Source organism: Pan troglodytes, chromosome 3, assembly GCF_028858775.2.
Source record: "Pan troglodytes isolate AG18354 chromosome 3, NHGRI_mPanTro3-v2.0_pri, whole genome shotgun sequence".
NCBI classification, from domain to species: Eukaryota; Metazoa; Chordata; class Mammalia; order Primates; family Hominidae; genus Pan; species Pan troglodytes.
Window position 1 is genome coordinate 20,980,849 of NC_072401.2, and position 14,297 is coordinate 20,995,145.

At 36.0% G+C, this 14,297-nt stretch overlaps 1 protein-coding gene across 2 annotated transcripts in view; it reads left to right on the forward strand.

The window, feature by feature from the left end:
- Positions 1-14,297, forward strand: part of SLIT2 (slit guidance ligand 2) — a 369,313-nt gene that overhangs the window by 260,681 nt on the left and 94,335 nt on the right. Inside the window, exons 12-15 of one of the 2 annotated variants that reach the window (XM_001163449.6) lie at positions 7,207-7,278; positions 11,605-11,748; positions 11,859-12,022; positions 12,994-13,017. In XM_001163449.6, coding sequence (XP_001163449.2) covers positions 7,207-7,278; positions 11,605-11,748; positions 11,859-12,022; positions 12,994-13,017 — 404 coding nt within the window. The remainder of the gene's footprint in view (positions 1-7,206; positions 7,279-11,604; positions 11,749-11,858; positions 12,023-12,993; positions 13,018-14,297) is intronic. The other variant, XM_001163334.8, reaches the window with a different exon arrangement.

Genomic DNA, 14,297 nt, shown 5'->3' on the forward strand with positions numbered 1-14,297 from the left:
GGCCCATTTTTTTATTTCTAAAAGGAAAAGAAAATATTTATTTTGGAAAGCATATAGCTAGTATCTGGGGACAATATCAGTCTCCTTTGAAATGCTAGGCAAAGTCTTGCTGAGAACACTTGAAGATGACCACTGAGAGGAAACCTCCACTCTTTTTCATCACCTTAATACTTTCCTAAAAGAATAAGCTTTTAATCTCTCAAAGAACAAAGATTTTAAAATATGACAGCTTTTTAATGTCAAGAGAACCTTCGAAAGATAGCTATGTAAATTAAAGTTTAAAAATAAATGTATAGCAGCTGTTATTAATATTACTTCACACTTGTAAAAAAATCTTCAAAAGTCCACCAAGTAACCTTTAGATCAGATTTAAATATTCGAAAGTGGAAGTCGGCACATTTTTATTTTTTAAGAGCCGAAACTCAGAGAAGGGTTCTTATTGATGTCAATTCCTGCCAAAATATTTCAGATATCAGAGGTCAGGGGTAGCCAATGAGAGTGCCAAGATACACATGTGCGAGACCCAGATAAACCCCTGGAGTTTGTGGAACAACTTGCTGGCACTCTTTCCAAGGGGAGAACTAGATCGGAGTGCTCATCTGGGCACATGAGTCTTCCAGCTGCTATGTTAGTCTGTTAAAAAAAACAAAAACAAAACCAAAACCAAAAACAAAACACTACAGTTTTCTTTAAAAAGGAAAATGGAAAACTGTTACTTAAATGGCAGTATCTGCTTGGGTTCACTTTTGCTTCTTTTTGTCTTGGAGGGTTTTGACTAGAAGAAGCACAAGATTAAAGGAACAATTGTTGGCAGAAAATATAGCGTGTAGTCATGTATTGCTCTCAGGCTGTACTGTCAGGTTCTAAAGTAACTAGGTTCAGTGTAAAACTCAGATCACCCAGTCAGATTGTCCATAAAGTACTGTTAGCACCATTCTGAGCAGTAATACTATCCAGAGTAAACATTGACAACCTCCCCGTCATACAGAAGGACAAAAGGCAAATCAGCATGTCAGTTCCTGATTCTCCACAATTTTGGTCCTCAGAGATAACCATTAAATGTCAAGAAGAAGAGAAATCAGTGGGAAATTCTTATTTATATCGGCTTGCTTGCAGAGTTTGATATTAAGCTCTTCCCTTAATAATGTTAATTGACACTTCTGTGGTTGTGAGAATTAAAAGAAAATATATAAAGATATTTACAAGTAAATTATAAATAGAACAGCTTATTATAATTTGTTACTTCTTTCAATAAATTACATTATGTTTGTTGATAAACAGGGTTCCTGTAATTAATGATTATAAATTATGTAATCTAATAAACAATAAAATAGTGTGTTGTCACTCCTTTTGCTATTTGCTAACACATGTAAAATAACATGCTTGCTACATTGAAATCTAAGGCCTCATGATGAGAGCACTCACGCACACAGTTGTTTTAGAAGGCCGTAGAAAAGCTTTATCTTTACTTGCGGATAAAGTAAACTGCAGTTAAGTCAGGGAGTTAAGTCCCTGGGGTTTTTCCAGTTCAAAATGTAGCAACGTGTGGAAGATTACAAACTGTTTGCCAAAAGTGGAATACCTGCATAATACTGTAAAACAGATAAACTGGAAAAGAATCAAATAACTGAGTTATTTTAGAGAAAGCCCACGTGTTATAACACGTATCATTTTCCTGGTCACGTTCACAGTTTGAGTTCACTTTCCAAAGATTAAGTTATTTTCCCCTCCATAAAATATATAACTACACACATTTGCAATAGCTCTTTTCTTCATTGAACCACAGTTAATATGTTCAGAAGAAATGTATTGGGCCTGATTATGTACTAGGCCCTAGTAGAGGGTCTAGAGATGCAGAGTGACCAGAACACAGAAATCCCTGCCTCATGGAGGGGACCAGTGATAAACTGGCAAATGTATAGTATACATAAAATTTACCTATATTTATAGTATTACATCTATCTGTAGATGAAAATGCTATGAATAAAAATGACAGAACAAGGGATAAGGATAGCTGTGATTGAGGGGGAAGCTAAAACCTTAAATAAGATGATCAACAAAGACCTGAAGATTTGAGCTATGGGAGTGAACTGTGTAGATAGTGCAGATATATAGAGGAAAGGCATTCAAGACAGAGGGAACGGTTAAGTACTAAGGACGTTTAGCAGGAGTATGCTAGATGTTTCAAGAATTAGCAAAAAATATCACTGCTACTGGAGAGTAGTGGGTGCTTGAAACTGAAATGATGAAGAGAATGCAATTGTAACTACAGGTCTGAGACACTATAATTAGGGTGGGGGAGGAAAGCCAGTGAAAGCTAGATTTGCAGAAAAGAATTGTGCTGGAGATCATGATAGTGACCAGGAGTTAAAATCTTCCAGAAGGGAGCAGAGTACTTGGGAGTATGTAGTTTACTACAAAAACCATGCAAGTACAAGGCAACACCTCTTTTTATTTAAATAAAAATTTTGCTTACAAGTTTTGCTTACACCTGATATTTTAATACCATGCCTTTCTAGAACTGTACTCAAGAATATAGCCAGATTAATATAATCACTACATTTGCTAAATAAACTATTTAAAGGTGATATGATGCCAAGCACCTCTACTGCATTCTACTTAAAAAATAAAAATTTCAGCCAGGCATGGTGGCTCACGCTTGTAATTCCAGCACTTTGGGAGGCCTAGGCAGGCGGATCACTTGAAGTCAGGAGTTCAAGACCAGCCTGGCCAACATGGTGAAACCCCGTCTCTACTGAAAATACAAAAATTAGCCAGACATGGTGGTGCATGCCTGTAATCCCAGCTACTCGGGAAGTTGAGGCACGAGAATCTCTTGAACCCAGGAGCCGAATGTTGTAGTGAGCCAAGATTGCACCACTGCACTCCAGCCTGGGCGACCAAATGAGTCTCTGTCTCAAAAAAATAAATAAATAAATAAAAATTTCAAGTTATTCGATCACCAAATTTCATCTCTTAGAGATAAGTGGACTTGATTTACCTAATGTTTTTTAAGGCCTCTCCTACTAAGAAATCCTATACTTTTTTTATTAACATTATCATTTATTTTTATGTATTATATAAAATTATAATGTTATACTAATATATTGTTACATAGTATAATATGCAATATATTAACAAAACAAAAAAACATTCATCATGTCGTTTTCAGGGATTTTAAAATTTCTTTCAATGTGACATCAACAAGATTTCTATAATATTTAGTAATAATTTTTTAAGAATTCAGCATACTAGTATTTTTAGCATTGTCTGTAAACAGTTTTTATTGTTTTCTGCTTATTACTTGGAAACTTCCTTCTGCAGTAACAAAACGTTTTAAGTGTAGTATCAATGTAGCATACTGCTAAGCATATCACCTTTAGGACACTAGGTGGCTGTGTTCAAATCCTGGCTCTAGTACTTACTAGTTAGAGGCTGAGCTAGTTACTAAATTCCCTGGGTATTAGTTCTTCCATCTCTAAAATGAGGATAAAGTTACTTCCCTGCTGGCTTTGTTACAGAGTAAACATCAAGAGATAATACGTATGGCCGTGGCAAATTCATCTCTTGATACAAAGCAATTTGTATGTTTCTGGATCTCAATTATCCCAGAGAATCTTTATGCCAAAGGTCCTCAATATATGATTTTTCTCTTTTCCCATTCTTTTCATTAGCCCTTTGTAAACTATTTTAATTCACTTACTCTAATTTCCTTATTTCCTTAACTGGCTCCCAAATTCCACAGGGGTCTACAGTGGAAGACTTTAACACTGTACTTAAATTTCTGGCAACCTTTTCCTAAACTGCTGTTAACTCTCCTGCCCAGTATCTTGCATTTTACTATAGGTTTTCAATGAAAATTAAAAGGTAGCACCTCTGTTTTGTCCTCTGCTTTATCTTTACTGTACTCTTCTAAAAATCACTTAAGAGTTATAATTTTCAAATGTATACATTTAAAACAATTTATAAGTATAATTTCCTTGACATTTTTTTGAATAATAAAGTATCTGCCCATAACACCTTTTTCATGATAGTCATCTTATAGGTTGCTGTTTTAGACATTTTTTTTCTCTTCAGTAGGAGTTGTCTTCTGCCAGCTCTCTTTTTTGAGACGGAGTCTCGCACTGTCACCGAGGCTGGAGTACAATGGCGCAATCTCGGCTCACTGCAACCTCCACCTCCCAGGTGCAACCGATTCTCCTGCCTCAGCTTCTTGTGTAGCTGGGATTACAGGCGCCTGCCACCACACTCGGCTGATTTTTTGTATTTTTAGTAGAGACAGGGTTTCACTACGTTGGCCAGGCTGGTCTTGAACTCCTGACCTGGTGATCCGGCCGCCTGGGCCTCCCAAAGTGCTGGGACTACAGGCATGAGCCACTGCGCCTGGCCTCTGCCAACTTTCAATAAGAGCACAAGAGCTCGAACACTGGTCACCAGCTATTGCTGCCTCTTACTGTCCTAATGCTGAAACTCACAAGGGCTAAATTGTGTTTAACGTTCTTGGCCTTCCTTATAGCAGCAGGTACAAGAGCTACCTTAAAATTTCCCTATTGTTCCAAAAGACTAGCAAAAAAAAAAAAAAAAAAATCTCTATCAGAGTATATGTATATTGTACACATATAATAGTACGTATGTATATACTATCTATGTGGTATGCTGAACATAAGTCATGTATAAGAAACTGTAGAAAAGATACTCAATTAGTCATTCTTGGTATTTGGATGATATTATCCACATCCCTCATGTATTGATTTTCTTTTCAGCTGATTCCACTTTTTTCTTTCAGTTTCTTTTAAAAATTTATTTTCCTCCAACAGTGTAGGACAAATTCTCACTGGCCTTCTCTTAGTTTATATCTTTATGTGATGATATTTCTTTCCCTCATTTTTATAGATTTTGGCCCTATTTCCTGGGCTGTCATCCAACTTCTCTATCCTGGTCTTTGGATTTTGGTATACTTTAACTAATTTTCCTTGCTGTCATTTTGATCTCATTGCTGTGTAAAATACTGTACCCAGCCCTAGTCCTGCTAAACCTTTCTGGAGAAATGTCATTCCCATTACATTGAGTATTTCTTTATTATTTTTATGGTTGATACTCCATATAGCAATAATTCCTATACAGATAGATTTCCTGTATCCTAGTGTAATTTCCTCCTTTGTTGCCGTTTACCCACTTTGTCTCATTAACAATAGCATCTGTTACTTTTTAACATGGTCTTAAAGAAAGCAGTGATTTATTGAAAAAGATAATTCCACAATATAAATATGATGCATCTCCTAGCTTGTTCTCCTTTCATGCTATTTGGGCCAACCTTCAAAGCAAAAGTCTCAAGTGAACAACCTACTAAATTGTCCACCCCTTGATACTCATGCAGGTCCTCCACAATTTATATACATCTTTGTTCCTTTCTAAATTGCAGTGGATTCACAATATCAGACCCTTTGACTATTCAAAATTACTCTTTTGGATTGCCCTTTGAAGCCTTACCTTCTTTATCTCAGTCATATCAGTGCCTGAGACATGGGCAGATCATGGGCATTCAAAAATGACAGATTCAATTGAATTGAGCACCAACCTTAGAATCTGGCAAAGTTACAGGCACATAGTAAGTGCACAATCTCTATTGTTGAATGAATGAATTGAAAGATATTGAATTGAATATCCCAAACTGGTGCCATCTTAATCTACTCATTTGTGTTTCCTAATGCCCTCTCTTCTCTTAATCTTGACCTCAAAATATATATTTATTCATGCTTTACCTTTTCTAATTCCCTTTCTACCTTGTTCTGGACAATATAGAATCCTCTCTTTTGTTCTTTGATTTTTAAAATGGTTTCTTCTCTAATTGATGTACTTTTCTAAAGAAATCTACGTTTTCTACAAACAAAATTGCATGTTCTATTTTATAGTTATATCATGGAATCTAAAGAGACAAATGGAATATCTTTTTACACTATAATAGCACCCGGCTTTATTTATTCCTTTGAGGATTTTCTTCACATTTTATAATATACCTTACCTCTCTGACGTCTTGAAGGAGGAACAGCTTTTCTCTCACGTATTCATCTGTCTTGTATTGTTATTTTCTTCCTTTTCAAAAAGAGATTATATACTGCTGCCAAACGTATCAATTATTTAGATTCGCATTTCAGCTTTTTCTTTATATGTTATGGCAGCCATTTGTTTATTTCCCAAAAGAATATCTCTCTGATCTTTGAAAATGATATATGCTTATTTTAGAGATATATTAAAATACACAAAAATATGTAGATGTAAGTTCAAATCACCTCTGGATGGCAAATTATCTGCCATCTAAATACGTTTCCCTTTTATTTTGTGCATATATGTGTGTGTATATATATATACACATATATATACGTATACATATATATTTATATATATATATACATATACATATATATATATATATTTTTTTTTTTTTTGAGACAGAGTCTCGCTCTGTTGCCCAGGCTGGAGTGCAGTGGCGCGATCTCGGCTCATTGCATGCTCCGCCTCCCTGGTTCATGGCATTCTCCTGCCTCAGCCTCCCAAGTAGCTGAGACTACAGGTGCCCACCACCATGCCTGGCTAATTTTTTGTATTTTTAGTAGAGATGGGGTTTCACCGTGTTAGCCAGGATGGTCTCGATCTCCTGACCTCGTGATCCGCCCGCCTCGGCCTCCCAAAGTGCTGGGATTACAGGCATGAGCCACTGTGCCCGGCCTATATGTATATATTTTTTTAAAAAAACTAACATAATACTTTAACATGCTTCTTTTTTACTTAATGTTGTATCATGAGGACTTTTATGTCACTATATACTCTTCTATACTTGATTCTACATTTAGCATTCTTCTTTGTCATATATAGTGTGCTCTCGTTACATATGAACTGTGTATGCGTGTGAGTAGAAAAACAACTTAAAAGGAAACATTTCTATGAAACGGCAATGCAAGTGGAAATGATATATTCATATATAAAATGTTCTTTATTTTTCTGTTTTCCTGATGTTCTACAGTAAGCATATATCTGATCTGTAATCAGGCAAAAGACATTTGCAAATGGAGTTTGTTTACTCAGCTATAACTTTTATGATGTATTGATTGCCTACTAGCTTCCTGTATGACTGAGTAAATATGTATTAGATGAATTTGTTATGCAGGTTTGGTGTCTAATTTTTTTCATTTAAAACATTTTTTTCAGTGTCCTCTATGGAAATAAAATCACAGAACTCCCCAAAAGTTTATTTGAAGGACTGTTTTCCTTACAGCTCCTGTAAGTATTTGATTGTTTTGGATCTCTCGAGCCTAATAATATATATTAGCCATTTTGTTGTCTCATATTTTTATGGAGGCTTTGGAAAAATTTGACTCAAAATGATACAGTTTAACAAAATAGAAAAGAGTAGTCCAGTCAAGCTAGCATTCGTGATTATTTACTTGAAGACACAACTTTTTGGAATAGTCCCCAAACCAATTTTATCTACACTATCATGAATGTATGCATTCTGGCTGCTCTATCATTTAAAGCTTCTACAATCGCTGTCTTTGTAAAACATCTCTGTTTTAATGTAACCAGTAGTTGGAACCGAGAAAAATATGGTGATCACTTTGGGAGGCCGAGGCAGGTGGATCACGAGGTCAGGAGATCCAGACCATCCTGGCTAACATGGTGAAACCCCGTCTCTACTAACAAACAAAAAATTAGCTGGGTGTGGTGGTGGTGGGCCCCTGTAGTCCCAGCTACTCGGGAGGCTGAGGCAGGAGAATGGCGTGAACCAGGGAGGCGGAGCTTGCAATGAGCAGAGATCGCGCCACTGCACTCCAGCCCGGGCGACAGAGTGAGACTCCGTCTCAAAAAAAAAAAAAAAAAGATATGGTGATATACTCAGCAACCTTTGTCCAGAGAATCTGCAGGAGCGACAGTGCTGCAATAACTTCCTCAAACAGATGGTGTGCGTTGAGCTGTAACACACAATAGTCCTCAGACTAAACCTTTAGAGAGATAATTACCTGTAAATCAAAGACCACTCTGATTAGACAATAGATACTACTCATTTGTCTCAAAGGAAGTATTTACCATACATATTTGCAAAAAGCAGATTTAACACCATGTGTTTTAATGCATGCCCATATGAAAAGTAAAGTTGGAAAAAAATGCAAATATTAAAACTTGGTGGTTAATCATCAAATTCTATTCATATCATCAGAGGACCTCATTTGGGGCACACACTGGCCTATATGCTTTAGATACAAAGATAATTGTGTTGTAATTTTTTTCTTAGTAAATCTCCCTTAAAATCCTTAGGCATACAATGTTATTTTCCCTCTGGAGTGTATTTATTTCTTGGCATTTATTTGGTAACGATTTATTCCTAATCCCACAATCTTCATGTATATATATATATACATATAAATATATTCCTGAATTTATAAACTTATGTTCTTAAGTACATCCTATTATCCATGTCTTAAACTTTTTCACCATTATGCAGAAATGTATTTTACATTACACCTTAGCACACACACACACAAACAAATGAAACAAAATGTTAATGAAACAATAATGAACCTTATTATATGTAGTGCTCTCTTTTCTGTTCATCCCCACCCCAATTCTCTCTTTATTTTCTCAGTGCTACATAACCCAGTAAATTTATTTTACAATAGACCAATGAGTCATGAGAAATACTGATTTTGTAACTTAATGACTATTTGGGTTTCAGATTTTTCTAAGCTTTGCATTTCTGTTATTAAGTATTGCTACTAATTTGATAAAATTATGCTATTCACAGTCTAGATGTCTGTACCCATTGTAGATATAGCTTGATGCTGTAACCAAGTATTGCCTACTTGTGACTCACCTCTCTGCCATTCTTCCACATTCCCCTAGACTTACTCTCCATGCCAGTTATTCACAATCACTCTATCACTGCCCTATCTACTACCAATACATAAAGTGTCACCTTCTTTTTCTTTCCATGCACACTTATTGGTGGTTGATGTAACACACATGCCAATAAAATATGGAGATCTATATAGATAAACCTTACTTCTAAAGCCATCTTTATAAAGTTTCATTTCTACACTAAGGCTCATTCTTAAGCCTGCCAGAGGGAAAGAATGGCATGATTATCTCTTTACAGCTAGCTGAGAACTTGGTAAAGTTAAGTGTCTTAGTTTTGGTTGGTCAGAAATTAGAGAGAAGAGGCACGGAAATAAAAGAAACAAAACAGATTGTTGTTTAATATTTATTTACTATTCCTTGGGCCACACTGAGTTAAAGTGAGTACAAACTGCATAGATGCAAGATGATGCAAAACAACATCTTTCAGTTTCCTCAGGCTCCACACAATTTCATTGTCCTTGTTTGCTCTCTAACTGCTTCATTCAATTAGATTATTAAGTAAAGAACAGGTCAGCATTACTTGAGTTGTGGCCCAGGGAGGAGAGGTATGGGGTTAATCAGCCCCTGTCACCCACCATTTCTTGAAGGCTTTTAAGAAGGTATTACATATACCGGAGGGAAGATGAAGCTTCAGCTCCTGATGGGGAATCAAAGAGCACAGCCAATTGAGTCACCGTGAGAAAGTCATCACTTTGCATGTTGCTGATGTAGCACCTTTAAAAAAAATCAAGTAAAATGGAAATAACCCATGTTAACATAGAGATTGTTTTATTGTCAAAGGAGAAAATATTTTTTAGTATGTTAGATAATGAGGCATACCCAAACCACATGACACATATTTTTTGAGCTGTTACAAATTTGTTAAAAGTTCTAAGTATCAAAGCACTGAACTAAATATAGCTAGATATAGCTTGATGCTGTATCCAAGTATTGCCTACAGTTTCTCCCTCTTAAGGCAGGAATTTAAAAAAATTTCTCCATTCCCATGGAGAAAAATATTCTTTCTCTCCTTATATAATAACACGCTTCAGATCATCGCCAAAGGGACCTTTTCACCTCTTCGGGCCATTCAAACTATGTATGTATAAGTGATTTGGATCACAGTTGATGACATTGTTTCCACTCTGAATGTAAGAGTTGAGTCCATTGCAACTCATCTATAAAACTGTCCTGTATGTGTTTCCAAAGCCATTTGGCCCAGCACCCCTTTATTTGTGACTGCCATCTCAAGTGGCCAGTGGATTATCTCCATACCAACCCTATTGAGACCAGTGGTGCCTGTTAGGGATGGAGAAAAAGAATATTATTTTAAAAAATTGTCCTTCCTGAAGAGGGAGGAACTGTCATTGGACAAATAAGCAGGTCTGCATAAAACAGTTGACAAGACTGCATAGCATGGAATGACATTTTGAGGAACCCAGAGGGAGGAGTACTCTGTTGGGTGAAAGTTGAGTTCAGAAGATGGTTGAGGAAAGTAGAGAGCAGAGTACATGCTGAAGAATAAACCTAAGCTCACACACAGTCACATCACCGAGAATGATGTTTGCCAAAGTATAATCCATAAACCACAGTTCCACAGAATATTGATATAATACATAGGGGAAAAAAGGAGTTTGTGGGGAATTATGTTAAAAAGTTAAACAGGTATTTATAATATAAGACTACAGCCTATACTAATGTACCATGTGACTCTCCAAGAGGGTTGTAAAGTATTCATTCAACAACTGATATTTATTGAGCTCCCAGTATGTGCTGGACAGTCTGGGAAAGGAAGGGAAATGAAATAGACTTATGGATGATTTACTGTGGGGGTAGGGAGGCAGGCATATAGGTGACAGTCAGCAGTAACATAATAAGTTGTGTAGCAGAAAAAAATGTATATACTTTAGAAAATAGAAATAGATCAAAGTAAAAGGAATTGAGAGTGCTAGGGGTTGGGAAGGGGTCAAAGACAGCCTGCATGTATTAAGGAGAGGGGTGCGGGAGGCTGGATTGAGAAGGCAGTATTAGAGCAGGCTTGACATCTGGGAGATGAACATTTCAGACAGAGAATAGGAGAGCCTGGTGTGTTTAAGAAAGGCAAGGAGATCAGTGATTGGAGCTCAAACAGCCAGGAGGAGAGAACTGGGAAGATTGCAGAGTTCTGAAGAGTGGGCTACAGGTCAGGCTGTGGTGACGACTTAGGTTTCTGCTCAGAGCCAATTGGGAGCTGTCGCATGGTTCTGAGAAAGGGGTGACATGATCTATTCCGTGTTTAGAAGGATCACGCTAGCTACTGTTTTGAGAATAGCCTGAACTACTTTTCCACAGAGTGTCCTGAGGGATTAGTGATGTCTTAGAGCATTTTTATGGTGTCCTTGCCAGTGGAGGCTGGGTCTCACCCACCTTTGTGTACTATCCCACCTTTGTATACTATCCCACCTTTGTATCTTCCAGAGGAAATGGTTAATGATGTGTATTGAATACATGTATAAATACCACTAGATTTAGGTTCATTTGATCACATGACTTTTGCTTTATATGGTAAAACCCCACATCTCCAGCCTCTTAATTACTAAATTATTAAAGTTAAAATGTTAGTTTTGAGGTGAAAAGAAATATATTTCTTGCCTGGGTTTTCTTAAAAAGCACAAAATCTTGCAGGTGAGTTAATAAGATGCTACACTTTAATTCTACAACTATTCAATCAAACAGATTATTGAATGCCAACAAGATAAACTGCCTTCGGGTAGATGCTTTTCAGGATCTCCACAACTTGAACCTTCTCTCCCTATATGACAACAAGCTTCAGACCATCGCCAAGGGGACCTTTTCACCTCTTCGGGCCATTCAAACTATGTATGTATAAGTGATTTGGATCACTTTTGATGACGTTGTTTCCAGTCTGAATGTAAGAGCTGAGTCCATTGCAAGTCATCTATAAAACTGTTCTGTATGTGTTTCCAAAGGCATTTGGCCCAGAACCCCTTTATTTGTGACTGCCATCTCAAGTGGCTAGCGGATTATCTCCATACCAACCCGATTGAGACCAGTGGTGCCCGTTGCACCAGCCCCCGCCGCCTGGCAAACAAAAGAATTGGACAGATCAAAAGCAAGAAATTCCGTTGTTCAGGTAATTTCTTCACGTGTTATTTCCCCTGTGACCAACAACAATGGTTACATGAGACCTAACAAAAGCAGCTGGCCTTCGGCTGATTAGTGAACACTGTAGAATCATATTTCTTTTTCTTCTGCCCATGAATAATGAAATAAAGAGAACTGTAGACCCAATTCAAATAATACTTCTATATGTAACATTTTAACACCATATACAGCAGAAGAAATAGGCAATTGACCAAGTTAAAAAGATGCCTAGATACTTCATAGTACCTTTCCAAAATTCAGACTTAACCAGAGCCTTTTAGCTAACTCAGAATACCTTTAAAGTATGTTAAGTCTCATGTTTGTTGAATTGACCAACCTCAAGTAATTAACTGTGTTTTCGTTTCTTCAGAAAGTGAATTGAGACTTGGTTACATGATTTGTTTGGGCTCAGAAGTACAGGGGCGCCAGGAGGGACTCCAGATCCCTTGCTTCTTACTCTGAATGCACTTTCTCAGTTTGCATTCTCTTATTTTGCATACAACCATGAGGATGCATTTTTTCCAAAAGCTATTTTTAAAAATATTTTGGGAATATTGCATTTATTTGTAAAAAGCTAAATATGAATGCATTGTATTGATATTAAATGAAAGGCTGCCATCATTCAAATTTACTATTTGCTTTGATCTAATATTTTCCTTTTTTATGATAGAATATTTTATGTCTTTTTGGTAGTATGCTACCTAACTATTCCAGGCGTATTTCACATTCGGCAGTTAATTTCATACTAAAAAGCTAATATAAGAACCAAGCTGGTTATTGTCCATAATTATAGATGCATTTACTACTCACTGTACATTATTGTACTTCAGTCACAGCTGTGAATATACATTTTTCACTTAATTGTAGTAACTTTAGTCCATTCTTAATCTAATATAACTCATATCTCTGCTTGCTGACATTCAGGTGCATCTTCTATTTTTTTTCTCTTTTTTTATTTAGCTAAAGAACAGTATTTCATTCCAGGTAGGTTTTGCTCGGTAGTAGGACTAACTACAGACACCCTTTCCTCACCTTATAAAATATAGCTTCTAAAACTGATATGCATGCTTCTGAAAGTACAGTGGATACTCTATAGATAGATTGACTTATGCGTATATCACTTGTAGCTGTTTCCTGAAATCCTGACCTTTGCATGCAGCTTCTGATGTTAAACATATATATTATTAAACTCCACCTTTTCTTCTCTTTCTTTTACTTTGGTGCATTATCTAAAATTTCTCACAGTAGCTAAAATGTTTGAAGCTATGGCTTTCTACTTAAATCATTTTCTCTCCTTACATTGTATATCTGATCTTCCAACCTGTTTTTAAAATATAGCTAATTGAGCTGGTTTTAAAGACAGAGATCTTTCTGATGTCAAAGAGCTAGTTCTACATGAAATCAGTTACAGACACACAATTTCATTTTCAATCATGAAAATTACTTTTTAATAGATTCTTATATTTAAAAACTGTACTTATTGCTTTACTTTTGCTTCACTGTTTATAGAAAAACAGCAACTCCCTGCTGAATTATATGCAGTTGTTTCTTATTTGTTTATGACTTTACATTCTTCTATATCCAGAATTACAATATAACTCCATAAAAAAGAATATTGATGTGTGATGTGAAAGCATCAGAAGTTCATGGGCACAAAATGCCTTGAATAATTTAGGCAGATGGATAAAATGTTTCTAAGAAAAGTAATCGCAATGTTTTACCACTTCAATTGTAACACTAGCAAGACTGATGATTCTAGAACTAGCTCTTTAAAATACGTTTCTTTACTTACTTTTCCTTGCCTGCCAATTGTGTAAAATGCCTCTTGACTTGTTTGTTTTAAACCATTATGTTAAGTATCGATTGGCCACATTCACCATCTCTTGGGTATATTCTAGACTATAAAAATTTTAAGAGCTATAGATTAAAAGATATTTCTACAGCGTTAGTGTACACTGTTAGTCTAACTTTCTGTATTTTCTTAAGAAGAACTCTGGGTTTAGTCTCTATTTTAAGGAGATATTTGTTAGCTTGCCATTATTGAATTACAATTTGGATAATTTTATGGATTTAGTAGATTTGGTGATATGACTTATTTTGAGCTTGAATGATCAATAGCATTGTACATTATTATACTGGCTGCATAACAAGTAATATGTTGAAAAGAACAGTTGATTGGCCTTCATTGACAATGTTTAATATTAATTACTTTACCCAATTAAGTGGTAAGTAATCTGATAGCTGTTATTTAACCAGAAAAAGCC